General features: G+C 44.4%; 1 protein-coding gene across 13 annotated transcripts in view; it reads left to right on the top strand.

Annotated features, from left to right (window-relative positions):
• Nucleotides 1-21,675, top strand: part of RBMS1 (RNA binding motif single stranded interacting protein 1) — a 442,165-nt gene that overhangs the window by 361,916 nt on the left and 58,574 nt on the right. For all 13 annotated transcript variants that reach the window (XM_056533368.1, XM_056533363.1, XM_056533374.1 and 10 more), the window contains 2 exons: nucleotides 18,145-18,302; nucleotides 18,510-18,589. In XM_056533368.1, coding sequence (XP_056389343.1) covers nucleotides 18,145-18,302; nucleotides 18,510-18,589 — 238 coding nt within the window. The remainder of the gene's footprint in view (nucleotides 1-18,144; nucleotides 18,303-18,509; nucleotides 18,590-21,675) is intronic.

The following is a 21,675-nucleotide window of genomic DNA, read 5'->3' as shown; positions in this document are numbered from 1 at the left end:
TGCTGCCTTTACGTGTGCCTGCTCAGATCGGCAATACGCCGCTACGAGCAGACACACTGCGATGTGCGAGTCGCAGCACGCATGCGCAGTATACTTTCCCATCGAGGCAGCTCTCGGCCTAGATCATAGAGCAGGGGGAGCGGCCGCGATGTGTGCGAGTATACTGTGCATGCGCGGTGACTCGCACATCGCTTCAGTGTGTCTGCTCGTAGAGGCGTATTGCTGCTCCGAGCAGGCACATGTAAAGTCACCATACAGCGGTCCTTCAGCGGCGGATCCGCAGCGTAAAATACGCTGGGGCTCCGCCGTGTGAACGTACGCTAAGGTCAATTTAACACGAGCGTATTACATGCGCGTTTTCGCGTCTATTACGGATTCAGGTCCCCACGTGACCCAAACTCACAGCTATAGTTTTTTTTTTACTACAAAGGCAAGAATGGATTTAGGAAGAGGGGAAGTCTTTGGGGGAGATTTTGCAATAACTATGTAGAGGAAGAGTGGTGCAGCTGCCCATAGCAACCAATCAGATCGCTGCTTTCATTTTTGAAAAGGTACATTTTTTAGTACATGCAAATTTGGAGGCCATAAAGTTCGGCTATTATTTATTTTATTATTTATTTATTTATTTCACATATATTCTTTATTTTTTTCCCATATGATCATAGACCTTTTTGGGGGCGTTGGACAGTACATTTGTCCCACAAGTTACAAAGTTCATCCTGGAACCAATAATTTTGTATCATAAAACCATCGTATGTTCAGACCATAACTCTATGGAAACCTGGTACTGGCTCCAAAGTCTCCAAAAGGTCACCCAAAATAAGAAATACACTGGCCCTCATTTACTATTGCAAACCTGGCATGTTTTGTCGGGTTGTGCGCCAGATTCTGGCGGATTGTGCCAGAAATTCTGTCTGCGCCAGAATTCGCGCCAGAATTGAAAAAAAAAATAAAAAAATAGACTAACTCTCCATTTTACTGAGAGAACCCCAAAAAAGGGGCGTGACCGGAGAGAAAAGGGGGTATGGTCACCAAAAAAGGGCCGTGTTCCCGACATTTTCACAAAAAAAACAAAATATTTACTAAAGGTCCCATAGAAAATGTGGTGGATTTCAACTAAGGAAAACCCGACAGATCAGAGCAGGTGTAAAAAAATTTTTAAAAAAATGTATGGAAAAGTGGAAAATGTAGGGAAACCATAGTAAATACCGTGGAAAAATACTTGTAGGGAATTAAAACCCATAAAGAAATATACACTCCACTCTTAATAAATGAGGGCCACTGTCTATAAGAGTGTTGGAAAAACCAGAGTACAACGCACGAGAATGCATGAAGCGGGTGCTGACCCCACCCCTCTATGCACAGGGAGAGACCGGGAACCATTCTGGAGATTGCGGAGGGTCCAACTGCTGGGACCCCTATCCCCCCCCCCCCAATAATCTCCATAAAAGAGCCCCAAATCTCTCTGCGCATGGAGCAAGTGGTGACCCCATCACTTAATAAACTGGGAAAGACTGGGCCCCCATCATCAGACACTGCGGATACGGGATACGTTTTAAAGTAGTAGAGTACCCCTTTAAGTCAAAGAACCCTAGGCAAGTAGTAAATATGCATTCTCTATTTATGATCTGTTCCTGGACTGTTAAGGGTCTATTCACACGTACAGTATTCTGCGCAGATTTGATGCGCAGGATTTCAAGTTGTGCTCAGTCATTCAGTTTACATTGAAATCTGCGGCAGAAAATCCTTCGCATCAAATCTGCACAGAATACCGTACGTGTGAATACACCATAAAAGGGCATCTAAAAACCTGAACATAAAAACCACATCTTTAGGGTGGAGTCACACATAGCGTATATGCAGCCCATATGCACGGACTATTTTCAATATAGGGATATGTCGGCACGGAAGTGCCGACATATCCCTATATTGAAAATGGTAAAATTGCGGCATGTCCCCAGGGCAGGTTGGCAGCGCTGCTCAGACGTATTGCAGGCTGTAATCCACATTTATGTAGCGCGTTGAACGTATTTCGAGCGATGACCGTATTGAATCAGTTAACTGGTTAAACAATTGCGTAATGTCAATATTTCACCATTTGGCAGCATAGAGTATTGTATACATAGCGGAGCCTCCTATGCTGGTATATAGAGTATCGCTGACACATCAATAAGAAACATACCCGCTTAGAGGGAAAGCAGCAGACATGTCTCTAATCTCTTCTCTTCCCGGAGATTGTCCGCCCAGGGATCGGGGCCGTCACATGACAGTCAGTAATGGTGACCCTACCCCGAGCAAGAGGAAAGCAATGTTCTGCAGCGGAGCCAAGTCGCTTTTTATTTTTTTTTGTTCTTCCTCTTATTTTCCCTGCGTTGTAGGAACCGTTCCACACGCACAGGGAGGTTTTGTTAATATGTTTCAGATGACTGAGGATTTTTTATTTTTTTATTTTTTTTGCTATCCATTAAAGCATGTTTGTTCCTCCTCGGTGTGAAGAGCTGTTGTAAGTTTGAGGTTTTTTTTCGATGATATTCGGGAGTTTTCTGAACCGATGACCTTTTATTGTGTTTATTATGGTGAACTACAACTCCCATAATGCTTAGCTCACAGAGGGCTGTATGTAAAAATCTGCTGTTAGGAGATCTCCCTGTGTTGAGTTTTTGGTTCCTGTATAGATTATTTCGGTGATAGCAATAAAATGTATCAATAACCATTATAGTTAGACTTCACCACATGACCACGGCAGATAAACGCATACATAGCCCTCTCTATCGTGTCTAAATAAAGTTTTGTATTTTGCACATTGCGGCGCCACATAGTGTTCTGTTGGGGGGACCATATGAGACCTGTACCTTTCTTTATAAGTTACATTCACGTGAATTCGGCATGAAGATAAATGAACGATGTCCTGACCAAATTTATTAAACTTGAATTCCTCAGTGTGAACGCACCCTTACAATTGTTGAAACTGTAGTCCAGTTTAGAAGACAGTTTTTTATTTAATATATTGCTTAGGAGGACCTGCCCTGCTTTATACAAAGAACCCCCTGATGTGAATAAGCACTGTGTAATGCTTGATTTCTCCTGTGGTGGCGCCGCAGAGAAACGGAGCACTGACTAGTTTCTTCACAAATTACAGCTGATCACTGGGGGTCCCAGCAGGGGGACACTTTGTCAAAAATCTAAAGGGCAGAGCATTATTTGTATGCTTTATAGGTCTCTGGGTGGGATGATCAGGGCTGTTTAGTCTGTAGATAAATGTTGCGACTCCGACTCCGCAGTTTTTTGTACTTCTGACTCTGACTCCTCTGTATTAATATGCGAATGTATTTATAAACACGTGCAGTTGAAGCCAAGAAGCTGTTCCACCAAGTTCTTCCAAGCTCTTCTAGCAGAGAGAGGTAGTTGGGCAGAAGCTACTGCCTTCTCCTTTTGGTGTGCTGATCTGCTGCTGAAGATAGGGCAGTGGAAGGATCCAGGAAGAGACATTTATTATAAAACATGATTTCCCTAGTAGAATCCCATAGTCATGTTTAAAGTTTAAGCTAACAATTAGAGTTTACACATTTTTATAGCCTTAGCTGAATGACAGCAGTTTTTCCAATGGTTTACAGCTTCAGTCTTGAACTTTTGACCCTCCATTCCCTTCACTTATACAAGTGTCTCTAGTCCTGCAAAAAACATATTTACTTAATCCCTTATCAGTGAGAGGCTAGGTTACCCATGGGTTCCCTGTAACAGCAGAACACAACACTATGGAAAGTATAAGTATTGCCGCTCCTAATTGTGCGTTGCGTGCCATATAGTGAAGCACTTGAAAAGCATGCTTCTTCACGGTCACTTAACGTGTTCATTTTGCCGTTACGTGAGGCACTGCATGCATTGGTCTTTATTCTTACAGTAGAGAAGTCATTAATTTTAACTTTTTGTGAATTGGGACATTTAAACTTGCTTTTTTTTTAAATTCCAATCTAAATTTAGTAGGAGTCTGAGTCGGTTCATTGTTTTCCGACTCCAGGTACCCAAAATTTCATCCGACTCCTCGACTCCGACTCCACAGCACTGGGGATGATATAAAAAATAACCTATACTCTCTTGCAGGGCCTCCACTACCAAGACACTTCTGAAATGCCTGCTCAGTCAGTCGCAGGCCATAACAGTAACCCACCTCAACCAGTGATCGGCTTAGTGGGATGGTTTGACACAATTGTATTATGTGCACATTTTTGCCTCCATATTTCCAACACAAGTCCTGGCCTAACTGCGAGACTGATGACCCGAATGACAGCTGTCAGTTATCATGTGTATGGTAAGGCGTGGGACTTGCCTGTGTAATACGGAGGCAAAAATGCGCCTGTAATACACTTGTGTGAAACCGGCCTCAACAGGAGATCAAAAAGTGCTCAGCAACACGGAACGGCAGATTTAAAAAAAAAAAAAAAAAAAGTTTATTTTTATCCCACCTTGATATATTAGTATTAAATTAATGCTTTAAAGGGGTACTCCGGTGGAATGTATTTTTATTTTTTTAATCAACTGGTGCCAGAAAGTTAAACAGATTTGTAAATGACTTCTATTAAAAAAATCTTTGGTACTTTTTAGCAGCTGTATGTTAGAGGAAATTCTTTTCTTTTTTTAATTTCTTTTTTGTCTTTGTTGTCTTTGTCCACAGTGCTCCCTGCTGACGCCGCTGTCCGTGTCAGGAACTGTCCAGAGCAGCATAGGTTTGCTATGGGGATTTTCCTGATATGGACAGAGGTGTCAGCAGAGAGCACTGTGGACAAGACAAAAAAAATTATTCAAAAAGAAAAGAATTTCCTCTGTAGCATACAGCTGCTAAAAAGTACTGAAAGGGTAAAGATTTTTTGATAGAAGTCATTTACAAATCTGTTTTAACTTTCTGGCACCAGTTGATTTAAAAAATAAAATTCTCCTGGAGTACCCCTTTAAACAACCTCTTAAAGGCCCTTTATACAAGATTACTGAACAGCTTAAAGGCCCAACAATTGCCCTGTGTAAAAGTCCTTGCAAAGAGCTCATATGTCAGCTGACAGTCTCTCGGGCGCAAGCCTAAAAGTCATTTGTCGGCAGCAAATTTGCCCCGTAACGGAAGATGTGCGGCCAACAATGATCAATAGGAACAACCGCACAGTGTCAGATCAGGCTGGAGAGTATGACTGGACATAATACACCTTTAATGATCCCGATAATGCATTGGAACATGAGAAAATTTATCATATTCACCATTGCGTTTTAGGGCAAGCAAGAGTGTTTAGCTTTTACATACAACATGTTATGAAGAGGACATACAGTACAGAAGATTTAGAGGAGTGTCAATTTAAGCAAAAATATACCGCACCCTGCTGGTAAGAAGTAATGGTCAAATGTAAACTGTATGGCCGTGGATGACGTCATTCATGTCGTATTGTTTTAGCAACATGGATGGGACTTCACTTAGATTGACAAGTTATTCCAGTGCGGGATGGATTTTTTACATATATGTTTATTAGCAAATATCTTAAAGTGACACTGTTAAAGGGGTATTTCGGCTTTATACACCTTATCCCCCATCCATGCCCCTCCATTCATGTCTATGGGAGGGGGCGTGACTACCGTCACGACCCCCTCCCATAGACATGAATGGAGGGACGAGGCATGACGTCACTATGTGCTTGGCCGTGACATCACGTCCCCGTGTCGGAGGCAGCACCCCCAGCGGCTTGACCCCAGCGATCATACATCTTATCCCCTATCCTTTAAATAGGGGATAAGATGTATAAAACCGGAATACCCCCAATCGAAAGTAACCCATTTAAAGTTTTTTTTTTTTTTTTTTTTAGAGTATAAGCCGACCCGAATGTAAGCCGAGGCCCCTAATTTCACCCCAAAAACCCAGGAAAAGTTATTGACTCCACTATAAGCCTAGGGTGGGAAATACATCATCCCCCCCCCCCCATGTCATCATCCAGACCCCTGTCATTAACACCCTCATCATCATCACCCTGTCATCATCCCCCCCCTTCATCATCATCACCTGTCATCATCCCCCCCTTCATCATTACCCTGTCATCATCCCCCCTTCATCATCAGCACCTGTCATCATCCCCCCTTCATCATCATCATCACCTGTCATCATCCCCCCCTTTCATCATTACCCTGTCATCATCCCTCCTTCATCATCAGCGCCTGTCATCATCCCCCTCATCATTACCCTGTCATCATCCCCCCTCATCATTACCCTGTCATCATCCCCCCTCATCATTACCCTGTCATCATCCCCCCTCATCATTACCCTGTCATCATCCCCCCTCATCATTACCCTGTCATCATCCCCCCTCATCATTACCCTGTCATCATCCCCCCTCATCATTACCCTGTCATCATCCCCCCTCATCATTACCCTGTCATCATCCCCCCTCATCATTACCCTGTCATCATCCCCCCTCATCATTACCCTGTCATCATCCCCCCTCATCATTACCCTGTCATCATCCCCCCTCATCATTACCCTGTCATCATCCCCCCTCATCATTACCCTGTCATCATCCCCCCTCATCATTACCCTGTCATCATCCCCCCTCATCATTACCCTGTCATCATCCCCCCTCATCATTACCCTGTCATCATCCCCCCTCATCATTACCCTGTCATCATCCCCCCTCATCATTACCCTGTCATCATCCCCCCTCATCATTACCCTGTCATCATCCCCCTCATCATTACCCTGTCATCATCCCCCCTCATCATTACCCTGTCATCATCCCCCCCCTCATCATTACCCTGTCATCATCCCCCCCCTCATCATTACCCTGTCATCATCCCCCCCCTCATCATTACCCTGTCATCATCCCCCACTTCATCATTACCCTGTCATCATCCCCCACTTCATCATTACCCTGTCATCATCCCCCACTTCATCATTACCCTGTCATCATCCCCCACTTCATCATTACCCTGTCATCATCCCCCCTTCATCATTACCCTGTCATCATCCCCCACTTCATCATTACCCTGTCATCATCCCCCACTTCATCATTACCCTGTCATCATCCCCCCTTCATCATCATTACCCTGTCATCATCCCCTTGTCATTATCCCACCCCCCCTTCATCATCACCGCTTGTCATCTGCCCCCCACCCCCCTTCATCAACACCGCTTTTCAATGTCTGATTTAACAGTGGTCTTCAACCTGTGGACCTCCAGATGTTCCAAAACTAAAACTCCCAGCATGCCCGGACAGCCATCGGCTGTCCGGGCATGCTGGGAGTTGTAGTTTTGAAACATCTGGAGGTCCGCAGGTTGAAGACCAATGAGGGTGGAGAGTTCACTCGAGTATAAGCCGAGGGGGGGAGGCGGGGGGGTGTTTTCAGCTAGAAAAAGCGTGCTGTAAAACTCGGCTTATACTCGAGTATATAAGGTATATAACTCATGATCTTATATGAATTGCTCAACTATACATAGGAGCTGACATGCCCTCTGTATTAGCCCAGACTGATCCCCAGGACTAGAACAGAGTGAGCATTTTGCAGCAGTTGTAGAACATCCAGGAAACGCGTCTTCACAAAGGAATTTGCAGGTTTTTTTTCGCTTTACATTTTACTTAATGAATTTTTTTTTTTTTTCTATGAAGGGTGCGGTCAGGATGTTGTAGTAATGGAGTCTGTGTGTGAGGGATGAGTCAGGCTCTTTAAATCCGTGCATGTTTTCCAGAGGTGAGACTCCCTGGGCCTGTCGTGTTTTTGTGGCTTGGCTCCCACACTGGCAGGGGTTCAAAGCCCGCTCTCTGAAATGCCTCCTCGCAAAGTTTTAACACTTTCCAACTTCAAAGAGGAGGAGGGAGTGGACGCTCTTGAAACTGAATATGAAGCGAGCTGGGTAACTTTTTATTTTCCTATATTCACTGCTACGTCTTCAGAAGACGCCCCCCGCTGTCGTCCACCCGCATAACTGTCTGCTCTTAGTTACTGTAGCTACAAAATGTTTCCACCGTCTCATCCTGAGGCCAAAGATGTATAAATAAAATCATTTACGTATTATTATTTCTTAATAATTTCTATACACTACTCCCTTGTAGATTTTCTTTTGCTTTGATTAATCACTTTATATAGTGTATACTAGCAGAATATATTGTATACTTCCTACCTAAACCTTGTGGCAGAGGAAAAGCAACAATGACGCTCTTGTCCTCATATTCCATCCTTGTATCACGTCATCATATCCTGTCCTCAAACCCCCCCCCCCTAGCATAAGAGGGTGGGTTAGGGTTGAGTTAAAGGGATACTCCGGTGGTGTGCCAGAAAGTTAAACAGATTTGTAAATGACTTCTATTTAAAAAATCTTAATCCTTCCAGTACTGATCAGCTGCTGTATGATCCACAGGAAGTTCTTATCTTTTTGAATTTCTTTTCTGTCTGACCACAGTGCTCTCTGCTGACACCTCTGTCCGTGTCAGGAACTGTCCAGAGCAGGAGGAGAGATTTGCTATGGGGAATTTGCTCCTGCTCTGGACAGTTCCTGACATGAACAGAGGTGTCAGCAGAGAGCACTGTGGTCAGTAAGGATATTCAAAAAGCTGATAAGTACTGGAAGGATTAAGATTTTTAAATAGAAGTAATTTACAAATTTGTTTAACTTTCTGGCACCAGTTGATTTAAAGAAAAAACTGTTTTCCAGTGGAGTACCCCTTTTATGTATACTATATTTTGAGCCGATATAGAAGTACCACGTTTCATTGAAATATCTTCAATAATTTGAAAGTTATGTTGACACATGCATACGTACACATTGAGTTTTATGTAAATATATATTAGGGATCTACTGATTATCGGTTTGGCTGATATTATCGGCCGATATTCACGATTTTGGACGTTATCGGTATCGGCAATTACCTTGCCGATAATCCAATAATGCCCCGCCCCCCACACTGCACCCACCGCACCACCCCGGCCAGAGACTGGAGCCGCTGCCCTATTGCCTCCCCCATCCCCGGTTTTATAATTACCTTTTTCCGGGCTACTTCTTGCTCCTGCTGCGTCCTGCGTTATGCTGTGCGCTGCGCAATGACGAGTGACGACCTCAACGAGACATCACAGTCAGTGCGCACAGTGACAACTCAGGACACTGCTGGAGCCAGAAGTAGCGCGGACCCCGGGAACAGGTAATTATAAATATATTATAAAACCAGGGATGGGGGAGGCAATGGGGCGGCGGTCTCTGGACGATGCGGTGGGGGGTGCGGTGCGGGGGGCTGTGGTTGGACTAAGGATTGGCAGGGGGAGAGAAGTGGGCGGCGGCGGGGGGTGGGGGGGGGATGATGGTGCTGAAATAGCCGATAATTTATACCGGAATATCGGTATAAGTTATCGGCTATCGGCCTTAAAGTCCACAGATTATCTGTATCTGCCCTAAAAAAATCGATATCGGTCGATCCCTAATATATATACTAGCTGAGTACCCGTGTTGCCCGATCTTTGTTCCTGAACCTTGTGGGAGAGGAAAAGCAACAATGATCCCAACCTCGTATCCTGTCCTCATATCTCGTATAATCCCACCTTCACACTGTTTATTTAAAAGGATACTCCAGTGCTCCAGCGTTCTGAACATTTTGTTCGGAACGCTCGGAGCCAGAGGCAGTGATCGTGATGTCACGGCCACGCCCCTTTGTGATGTTATGCCACGCCCCCTCCATTCATGTATATGGGAGCGGCGTGTCTGCAGACACGCCCCCTCCCATAGACATGAATGGAGGGGGTGTGGTGTGACATCACGAGGGGGTGTGGCCGTGAAGTCACGACCACTGCCCCAGGAACTCTATAAACAAACGCCGGTTGCTGCGGGGGGATAGGGGATAGGATGTCTAGCAGCGGAGTACCCCTTTAACTCTACTATAATTTTAGTTTTTGATCAAAATAGCTCATTTGGAAGCTATGCTGGAACTTACACACATTAAGCTATATACAGTATTTGTATATAGATGACCACATCCCTTTGTACGTGCACATCTGCGCTTCGGCAAAGTGTCAATACCCACCGTATCCTTTACAGGCTGCTGGAGGCGTTCTAGAATCTGATGGATCAGAAGGTCAATGAGCACTGGCGAATTCTGTTTCCTCTTTTATCTGACATAAATATTAGTGTTGGGCGTATTATCTTGTAGAGCTATGATTTTCTCCTTCTTACTTAGAGATTATGTTGGAGATTGAAGGACAGGATTCTCGCTATTAGCAGCGAGTATCTATGTCTCAAATCTCAGATCAGACATCAGTGAGGTCCTTCCCACGGCCTCTTCATTTCCAGTAAATCCAGAGAAATTGTTAAATTACTCCTAAGGAGATTTTGATGTTATGTTTTTACAATTTCTCTGACTTTTTGATACTTCTGGAGTACAAATTCTTTGTCCTTAAAGGGGTATTCCAGGGAAAAAAAAATGTATATATCAATTGGCTACAGATTTGTAAATAAATTACTTCTATTAAAAAAATCTTAATCCTTCCAATAATTATCAGCTGCTGAAGTTGCGTTGTTCTTTTCTGTCTGACAACAGTGCTCTCTGCTGACATCTCTGCTTGTCTCGGGAACTGCACAGAGTAGAAGAGGTTTTCTATGGGAATTTGCTCCCGAGACAGGTGTCATCAGAGAGGACTTAGACATAAAAAGAACATCTCAATGTCAGGAGCTCATAAGTACTGGAAGGATTAAGATTTTTTTAATAGAAGTAATTTACAAATCTACAACACAGAGAGAAACACAGCCGCACATCCACCATCTGTAATTTGATCTACTTGCTTCTCAGCATAATTTCAAAAACTAACAGGTTGTTATTATACATTTTGATCAAAAAGTACAAGCCCACTCACCACGTCAAGGCCACCTCGTTAGAGTGGGTCCCTAACCTGACACTGGCGTAGCACCCGGCGGCGACCACTGCCTCCTAGACCCCATGCCCAATGGGGGGAGCGACCCAGTGGCCAGGCAGCCCCACTACTGCCCGACCAAGCCCCTGGCTCTGGGCCACACCATCCCATAGACAAAGCATCACAGAAACAATGGCCGCCACAGAGAACCACACCAGTGTGAAACCTACCATGTGCTCACTGTCAGAGGGCTGGGGGAATGGTAGGAGGAAACCCTTTATGCAGTTTCCTGTAATTAATAAATGTATACAGTGGTCCCTCAACATACGATGGTAATTTGTTCCAAACGACCCATCGTTTGTCGAATCCATCATATGTTGAGGGATCCGTGCAATGTAGAGTATAGGAAGCTGTATTCGCCTGTCCCCGCTGCTCCGGACCGTGTCCTCACCGCTCCCGATGCTGTCCAAGGGGCTCCCGATGTTGTCCCGCTGCTCCGGTGTCTTCTTCGCGATCTTCCGGCTTCTTCCGCATCTTCTGCAGGGTCCGGGCCTCGCTTTCTAGTGACGTTATTACGCTGCTGCGCCGGCGCTGCGTGCGTAGTGACGTAATAACGACGCCAGAAAGCGAGGCCTGGACCCCGGACAAGATGCAGAAGACACGAAGGATCGCGAAGTGGACCCGGAGCAGCGGGGATAGGCAAGTGAACCTGCCCGGGATGCTTAAACTGCTATCCGACAGCAGCTTAAGCATTTTGCACTGTAGGATAGCAGTTAATGCGATGGCCCCGACATATAAAAGCGTTGTATGTCGATGCTGACATGGACATGCGATGGCCTCTGAGAGGCCATCGTATGTCGATTTTATCATATGTCGGGACCATCGCAGGTCGGGGGGTTACTGTACTGACAACCTGTTAGTTTTTGAAATTATGCAAATGGTGGATGTGCGGCTGTGTTTCTTTGTCTGTGGGGTGGAGTGGCCCAGAGCCAGGGGCTTGGTCGGGCAGTAGTGGGGCTGCCTGGCCACTGGGTCGCTCCCCCCATTGGGCATGGGGTCTAGGAGGCAGTGGTCGCCGCCGGGTGCTACGCCAGTGTCAGGTTAGGGACCCACTCTAACGAGGTGGCCTTGATGTGGCGAGTGGACTTGTACTTTTTGATCAAAATGTATAATAACAACCTGTTAGTTTTTGAAATTATGCTGAGAAGCAAGTAGATCAAATTACAGATGGTGGATGTGCGGCTGTGTTTCTCTGTGTTGTAATTTACAAATCTGTTTAACTTTCTGGAGCCAGTTGAAATATTAAAACACAAGTTTTTTTCCTGGATAATCCCTTTAATGGAGGCCTGGACTGAGCATTGCACTAGGTGGTCAGACTCCTACTTTATTTCCCTTTTCTAAATTGCTCCAGAACCTTTTGATGTACATTTCTTTCAAACTCTAAATAAAAAATAAATAAATTTAAAAAAAAGTGTATATATGTATATACAGTGGTCCCTCAACATATGATATTAATTGGTTCCAGGAGAACCATCATATGTTGAAACCATCATATGTCGAGTACATATGTCTATGTAAAAATGGTAATTGGTTCTGGGGCCTCGGAACCATTGTATGTTGAATACATATCTCTATGGGAAACTGCTAATTGGTTCTGGGATGACCATTGTATGGGGAGTGTTTAACAAACCAGGGTGCCTCCAGCTGTTGCACAACTACAACTCCCAGCATGCATGTACAGCCATTGACTGTCTGGGCATGCTGGGAGTTATAGTTTTGCAACAGCTGGAGGCACACTGATAGGGAAACATTGATGTATGGGGTGTATTGTGTGTCTATGTATTGTATGTGATGTGTGACATCGCATACAGTACTGTACAGTTCTTTAAATACCTTCAGGGGGACAGAATGTCCTCCATTACCATTCTGCCGACTACAGCTCTATAGGAAAGGAAGGGGAGCAGCTCATTGGATGCCTGCAGCAAGATGCTGCAGGCTATTGGCTATGGCTGCACTGGGGGGGTGGGGCTTACACGGAGCTCACAGTGGAAGCCTGTATGAGTTAGCAGGACAGCATGTGAGTAACAGGAGGCAGAACGGAGCACACGGGGCACATTAAACAACTGTCAGTTGCTGAAGTTGTCAGCGCTGTCAGATAGCTGTTTGTACGATGGCCCCGACACACAGCAGCATCATATGTCGATGCTGCCTTCAACATACGATGGGCTTTGAGAGGCCATCATATGTTGAAATGATCATATGTTGGGGCCATCATAAGTCGGGGGGTCACTGTATATATATTTGTAGGGACTTCCGAGACTTTGTTACAGTGTATCTAGTATAGATTCTAGTACACATGGCTTATGACTAAGGGACAACCTTCCAAAACGCATCAAGTAATTGTTTTTGTATTGTGACATCTACTGTAAGTTTTTAATGTATCCTTTATAAACAAAGATCTTTGATACAGGACTTAGGACTGAGCCCTGGATTATCTTCTCTTGCTTAATAAGTTTATAGGGGTACTGTGGGGGAAGTGAACGTATCCCCCTTTTACAGGATGGGAAATAAGGGAGATATTTATCAAAACCTGTGTATAGGAAAAGTGGTTCAGTTGCCGATAGCAACCAATCAGATCGCTTCTTTCATTTTAAAAAGGCCTCTAAAACATGAAAGAAGTGATCTGATTGGCTGCTATGGGCAACTGCACCACTCTTCCTTTACACAGGTTTTGATAAATCTCCATCTAATATCCTATTGCTGGGTGTCTGAGCATTAGAACCCATCAACTTACCTGTCTCTGGCGCTCTCTTACCCCCACCTTCCAAGACTGGTGCCAGTGACTGCTCGGCCAATCATCGGCTGCAGTGATGTCCTGCCTCAGCCAATGGCTGTCCGGACATGCTGGGAACCATAGTTTGCAACAGCTGGAGGCACGCTGCTTACGAAACACTGATGTAAAAGATCCTTTCTTTGTGGCACAAGAGTCATTTGAAACGGAATGTCCACCTTTTAACTCCATGTCCCTTATAGGTACAACATTCGGAGCCAATTCATCTCTCATTATATCTTTATAGCAGTCAGAAGTTCCACCGTTGTGATACAAAGCTCCAGATCTCCTGAATATACATAGAATTAAATGATAAAATGGGGTGATGTCACGAGGGGGGCGTGGCCATGACGTTACGACCCCCACCGCCCTCTCCAAGTGTTTGGAACAAAATGTTCCGAATGCTGAGGCAACGAAGTACCCCTTTAAAGGGGTACTCCAGTGGAAAACTTTTTTTTTTTTTTTTTATCAATTGGTGGCAGAAAGTTACAGGTATGTAAATGACTTCTATTAAAAAATCTTAATCCTTCTAGTACTTATTAGCTGCTGAATACTGCAGAGGAAATTATTTTCTTTTTGGAACACAGAGCTCTCTGCTGACATCATGACCACAGTGCTCTCTGCTGACATCTCTGTCCATTTTAAGAACTGTCCAGAGTAGAAGAAAATCACCATAGCAAACATATGCTTCTCCGGACAGTTTCTAAAATGGACAGAGATGTCAGCAGAGAGCTCTGTGTTCCAAAAAGAAAAACCTCTTTCCTCTGTAGTATTCAGCAGCTAATATGTACTAGAAGGATTAAGATTTTTTAATAGAAGTAATTTACAAATCTGTTTAAGTTTCTGGCCCCAGTTGATTAAAAAAAAAAAAAAAAAAGTACCCCTTTAATTGTCTTTTGCACTAGATCTGTTTTCTGTATTTGATATACCGTAACCTTCGATTGTTCAGTCATTGTGATGTTGCTTGCCGCATACATTGCATATATAGAGCCTTAGTAAAATGGGTGTGGACATCTCCCCATACAAAGGAATATTTGCAGCATTGATGGCCATAAATGAATTGGCGCTCTGCCGTTACAATTTACGCATGTTAAAAGGTGGCCTCCGCTCTTACATAAAATAATTGTTTGCCAGTGTAATGTATTTTTCCTTTCTTGAGGTTTTCCTCTTCATCTTAAATTGACAAGGCACGTGTATCCTGGAATTTAAACACTTCCATTTTCTTGTCTGCTTTCTGCTGACTCGTGCTGCCGAAATACCACATGCCCTTAAAGAAAAGAAGAAAAAACTCCCTCCCTCCCTCTGCGCCGTGCGTTTTCACTGCCTGTGTTTAATAAAACATTCAGTCATAACTCAAAGTGCAAAGGAAACCTTTATTCTCGGGGACAGTGTGTATATACTTATACATATATTAATGCCTCCTAAATTGTGGGATCACACTAGGTGCCTTGGCTAATAAAATATTATCACCGGTATATGACTCCCTTTAGTAGTCGAGGTAACCCGGAGCTTAAAGGGGTTATTCGAATTTTAAAATTTATGACCGTTCCCTGTGCTGCAGCCCCTTCAAACAACAGATTGGCAGGCGTGTCGGGAGTCTGTCCACCATTGATCTAATATTGATGGCCCATACCGAGAACAGACCATCAATTTTACAATAGTGGATAACCCCCTTATGGGACGCATGATGGCATACTGCTATGATATCTCGTCAATGTCTGTTTCGCAAGGATTCGACCGCTATGATCCCCCTGGGGAATAGTAGATAGTAGCAGCACTTTTGTCTCTGTTCAGCCCTGAAAATGCTGAGATGACGGTAGACAAGTCATTGTAGATGTAAGAAGGACTGAATCTTTATTGGCCTTTCCTAAAATAGGAGGCAAGCAATATATCTTATTAGACTTAAAGGGGTACTCCACCCCTAGACATTTTATCCCCTATCCAATGGATATGGGATAAGATGTCTGATCGTGGGGGTCCCGCTGCTGGGGACCCCCCACGATCTCTCCACTGCACCCTTGCTTTCGTTAAGAGTGTCTGGTGCTGCGCCGGAGGCTCATGATGTCACGGCCATGCCCCCTCAATGAAAGTCTATGGGAGGGGGCATGACGTCCGTCATGCCCCCTCCCATAGACTTGCATTGAGGGGGCTTGGCCGTGACGTCACGAACCTCCAGCACTACTAGTTCTTTTTCGGGGATTATGTTGCTGTAGGGAGTCTTGCAGGTGGCGCTACATGGGGGAAAAAAAGAAGGCATGTATTCATCTCACCCTCTATATCACTCTGCGCCTTGGACAGAGCAGTACAGCACCAACAAAGAAACAGCAATGTCCAGCACAGAAGGTGCAGTTTCAAAGCTTTATTTAAAAAAAAAAAAAAAAAAAATCTGGAAACGTGGCGCGTTTCAGGTGTAGTTTACACCCAATGTACGATTACTGACACCTTTCACACTGACGTTGTACCCCGTCGGAGAAAGTACGTCAGGCACTTATTTGTGCCTTAACGGACATTCTTTTTGAAGGGTACTGTGGGAAACTAGGTCCCGACAGATCCCATTTACTTTTATGGGGTCTGTCGGGCGCCGTTGTTGTTTAACGGGAGTAGTGGGAGGAAAAAACATTCCATGATGTATTTTACCTCCCGCTATTCTCCCCGGCTTCCCCGACGGACGTCACACTGCCTATCCGAACTACAGTGTGAAAAAAGCCAAAGGTTGTATCCTTCACCTGAAACGCGTCACATGTTGTTTCTTGATAAAGCTTTGAAACTGCACCTTCTGCACTGGACATTCCTGTTTCTTCTATACTTGGGGAAAAGAATGAAAATTACCTCCCCTACTAAGGGAAGAAAACGGTCTCTCTACTGCCAACTATGGGTAGCTACACGGTAACTCAATGTGCCACCCAATTAAAGGGTCTTGAAACATAAATAGTAATGTTGCTTAGACCAGAGGCCTATCTATCTGTAGACAGAGCTGTGTCAGAGTTTTCGCTCCTCGCCTGTACAGTAGTAGGGAGTTTACTTGGCTGGATGAGATGCCTTCAATGCCACAGTATTTACCGAAACTCCCCTGACCCGCTACCTGTTTATGGCTCCTGCTCACATGTGGGTATGTTTAGTATAGAAGTACTGTTTACTGTCTTAAAATAGAAATTACTTACATGCTATAGATTCCGTATAATAAACCTAGACTTTGACCTGGATATCAAAGCAGACAAAAGCAACCGTTGTTGGAGATCTAAGCGGTTCAGATCTCTTAAGATGTTTAGAATATGACTGATCTTCTGATGGATCTGCTACCAAGTCTATGAACCATTTTAACACCTCTTCTATGATCTTCAGACATGCCGCCCCAGGGACGTCCCTTTTCCGAGAACTTTTCTTGTTAGGGCCCATTCACACGGCCATTGTGCTCTGCTAAAGGGCGCTCCGTTGGTCACTCCGTCAGAAGAATGGGAGATGAGAGGAGAAAAAAAAAAAAATATCCCATTTAAGTCAATGGGATCTTTTGGGACCTGGTGCTGTCATTTGTGCTCCATCCCGTTCAGAGTCTGGCGCAAAAAAAAAGAACCGAACAGACCCCTCTAGAAGGGTCGGAGCAGGTAGCAGTGGAAACCTCGCCTTAGTGATGCAAGCATACTTCCAAGGTCTAAGGATTTGCCAAATTACTTTTTAATCTTAAAGGGGTATTCCGGGCAAAAAGATTTGATCCCCTATCCAAAGGATAGGGGATAAGATGTCTGAACGCGGGGGGCCCCCTGCTGAGACCCCCACAATTTCCCTGCTGAATCTCCAGTTTCGGAAACCTCCGGGACTGGGGACGTGACGTCACGCCACGTCCCCTCCATTCGTGTCTATGGGAGGGGGCGTGACGGCCGTCACGCCCCCTCCCATAGACATGAATGGACGGGGTGTGGCGTGATGTCATGTCCCCAGTCCCGAAAACCCGGAGGTTTCCGAAACTGGAGATTCAGCACCTGCATGGAATGTGAGTGCTGCAGGGAAATCGCGGGGGTCTCAGCAGCGGGACGCCCACGATCAGACATCTTATCCCCTATCCTTTGGATAGGGGATAAAACGTTTTTGCCCGGAATACCCCTTTAAGGAGTATTAAAACAAGTTAATTTGCATTGACATGGATGTATTTGTTTGTATTAGAGGTAGCCCCAAGGACATGGGGTGCCCAATCCCGGTTGGTTATATCCTGTATGTTATTGGGTAGCTATAGGGTGCTTGGTGGACATCACTCTTCTTTACTTGTTTTGTTTTCCTCTCCTTTTGGCATAAACTAAAAATACGACCATATGGCTGCCTGTCAGGTTTTGAAAAATTGTATGAGCCACAAATGTATTATTGGACAAATAAGATACTATTATGAAACATCCCAAAAACGTGAAGCTTTTTTAATTATTTAAGATTTTGTTTTATTCTAAGTGCAAATACGATTTTTTTATCTTTAGCAACAAGAACAAGACCCAACAAACCTGTATATATCCAACTTGCCTCTATCGATGGACGAGCAAGAGCTTGAAAACATGTTGAAGCCATTTGGACAGGTTATATCTACAAGGATACTACGTGATTCCAGCGGTACCAGTCGCGGGGTAGGATTCGCAAGGTGAGACTTCCTAAATTGGGGTAAAAATTTTTTTAAAAAATTACATAGAAGTTTAATACTGGAAAAAAAATAATGCCGGTAATACACATTTCAACATGGAGGATGGTGTTACAGTGTATTGGTTGCAGTCATTCTATCGCCATTTTGTTATTTTTCTTTTTCTGCTTTCACAGCTTGATATTAGCTTTGTCATTTCTTCTCTTTCAGGATGGAATCGACGGAGAAATGTGAAGCCGTCATCAATCATTTTAATGGAAAGTTTATTAAGACACTTCCTGGTGTATCAGGTTTGTATTCTCCATCAATAATGATATGTGGAAGGCTCGGCTTCTGAAAGGCTAATACACGAAGAAACTGAATTTGTGCACAGTCATGATTTAGTTATTTATTTATTATTATGTATAGTAACCCTTTGATCTAATATATATATATAAATAGGTTTAGATAGCTAGATAGAAATAGATCTATATAGATATAGATATATATATATTAGGATGGTCTACATTTCAGTGGATAGATGTTCTCTCACAACAATTTTTATTGCTCCAGTGCATCCAACATGAATCAACGTTGCAATGAATCTTTATGAAGATTTCTTAGCGTTTGGTGCCTTAGCTCTTGTGCCGACGACATACAGACTCTGCTTGGTCTGACACTGCAGTCCTCTTTCTATCGATATTCCTGTAAATTTAGCTTACATACCAAACAATGTGAATCTTCAAGAATTAAAGGGGTACGCCGCTCATAGGCATCTTATCCCCTATCCAAAGAATAGAGGATAAGATGTCTTATCGCGGGGGGGGGGCCGCAGCTGGGCCCCCTGCGACCTCTGCGCAGCACCCAGCATTCCTTTAGAATGCTGGGTGCGGGGGGTGGTGACATCATGGCCACGCCCCTCGACACGTCATGCCATGCCCCCTCAATGCAAGTCCATGGGAGGGGGCGTGGCAGCTGGAGGCCCTCAGGCTAATACCATCTCAACCACGGGGACGTGAGACCGCGACGTCACAACTCCGCCCCGTGTGATGTCACACCCCATCCCCTCAATGCAAGTCTATGGGAGGGGGCGTGACAGATTTCACGCCCCCTCCCATAGACTTGCATTGAAGGGGCGTCGCGTGACATCATGGCCCCTTCAGCCCCCACCCAGCCTTCGGAATAAAATGTTCGGAACGCTGGGGCAGTGGAGTACCCCTTTTGAAGGTCCGTGCAACATTTGATACAATTGTTGCGCAGCCGCCACTTTTCTGCGACATTTAACCAGACGGAAGTAATAAAGTTCTGTGGTGATTCTTCAAAGTCTCTGCGACATTTGCGGAATAATAACGCCCAATACTTGCACCAGAATGATAAATTCCCCTCCCCATGTCTGGATCCCCACAGACATAGGAATTACGGGGTAGTCATAAATGTGTTTGGGAATTTGGGTGACGTATGCAAAATTGCTCTCACGTTAGGTCTCCAGGCTCTTTTAAGGGGTAGGACATTGACATTTGGGCTAAACACCTATAGCTTCTGCTAGACTATGTCATTACTTTTTTTCATCAGGGGGGTCTTTTGCTGTGACCCTTATCAGTCCTGAGAAAGATGGGGCCCACAGCACAAGGAATTGCACAAGGATCTGCAGCAGAGCCTTATTCACCGGCCATAGATGTCTGATCGTGGGGGGGCCCATCGCTGGGACCCCACGATCTCTGTGCAGCACCCACATTCTATGCCGGGCTGCTGCTTCAGTCTCGGAAGCCTCTGTGTTTTCAGGACAGGATACGTGACGTCGTGCCACGCCCCCTCGTGACGTCACACCACGCCCCCCCATTCATGTCTATGGAGGGGGTGTGGCGTGACGTCACGAGGGGCGTGGTGTCATGTCACATCTCCAGTGCGGCAAACATAGAGGTTTCCGAGACTGGAACAGCAGCCCTGCATAGGATGTGGGTGCTGCACAGAGATCGCAGGGGGGTCTCAGATAGGGGATAAGAGGTCTGTGACCAGAATACCCCTTTAAAACACTGCTGTCCATCCGGCTGTGTAGAAGTTGTCCCGTAGGACTGAACGGAGATCATTTTAAATGGCGTTGCGAGAACAGTATCTCTCTTCACTTTGTATGCCCCTTGCTAAATTTAGTAGGAGGATAAAACAGATCATGTTTTGTTGCTTACATGCCATACAGGTGAGTGCGCGACACCAAGACGACCTTCACAAATTCTTAACATGCAGTACGTTCTCCGGAACATAGGAATTCTAGTGTTTACATTGCGAAGTTGATTTAGCACATTCCTTTATATGTCAACGGTATAAATTATACTAAACTTTATCGCGAACAAGAACACTTGAACTAAAGCTCAGCGGCTGTATGGCGGTACACGGAGTCCATACAACAGAGCTCTATGAAACATTGTGTGCCGCTGGGTAATTCTCTGCCAATGCCAATTCATAGCTTTGCTGCTATTGCAGGTGTATGGCCACCTTAAAGGGGTATTCCAGACAAAAACTTTTTTTTATATATCAACTATGTAACTATGTAACTGGCTCCGGAAAGTTAAACAGATTTGTAAATTACTTCTATTAAAAAATCTTAATCCTTTCAATAGTTATTAGCTTCTGAAGTTTTCTGTCTAACTGCTCAATGATGATGTCACGTCCCGGGAGCTGTGCATGATGGGAGAATATCCCCATAGGAACTGCACAGCTCCCTGGACGTGAGTCATCAGAGAGCAGTTAGACAGAAAACAGCAACTCAACTTCAGAAGCTAATAACTATTGGAAGGATTAAGATTTTTTAATAGAAGTCATTTACAAATCTGTTTAACTTTCTGGAGCCAGTTGATCTATAAAAAAATAGTTTTTTTCCTGGAATACCCCTTTAAGATTTCCAATACAGCATCATACAGGGAGACAGCAGTGACGCGCTTCGACCTTCTAAGCGGTCTTAGTCATACTGATCAGTATGACTAAGACAGCTTAGACGGTTAAAACGCATCCCTGCTGTCTCCCTGTATGATGCTGTATTGGAAATCTTAAAGGGGTTATCCAGGAAAAAAACTATTTTTTATAGATCAACTGGCTCCAGAAAGTTAAACAGATTTGTAAATGACTTCAATTAAAAAATCTTAATCCTTTCGGTACTTATGAGCTTCTGAAGAGTTGTTTTTTTTCTGTCTACGTGCTCTTTGATGACACGTGTCTCAAGAACCGCCCAGTTTAGATGAGGTTTGCTATGGGGATTTGCTTCTAAACTGGGCGGTTCCCGAGACACGTGTCATCAGAGAGCACTTAGACAGAAAAGAACAACTCAACTTCAGAAGCTCATAAGTACTGAAAGGATTAAGATTTTTTAATAGAAGTAATTTACAAATCTGTTTAACTTTTCTGG

Source organism: Hyla sarda, chromosome 8, assembly GCF_029499605.1.
Source record: "Hyla sarda isolate aHylSar1 chromosome 8, aHylSar1.hap1, whole genome shotgun sequence".
Lineage (NCBI taxonomy): Eukaryota > Metazoa > Chordata > Amphibia > Anura > Hylidae > Hyla > Hyla sarda.
Note: the sequence above shows the minus strand (reverse complement) of the source record. Positions and strands in the feature narration are given on the sequence as shown.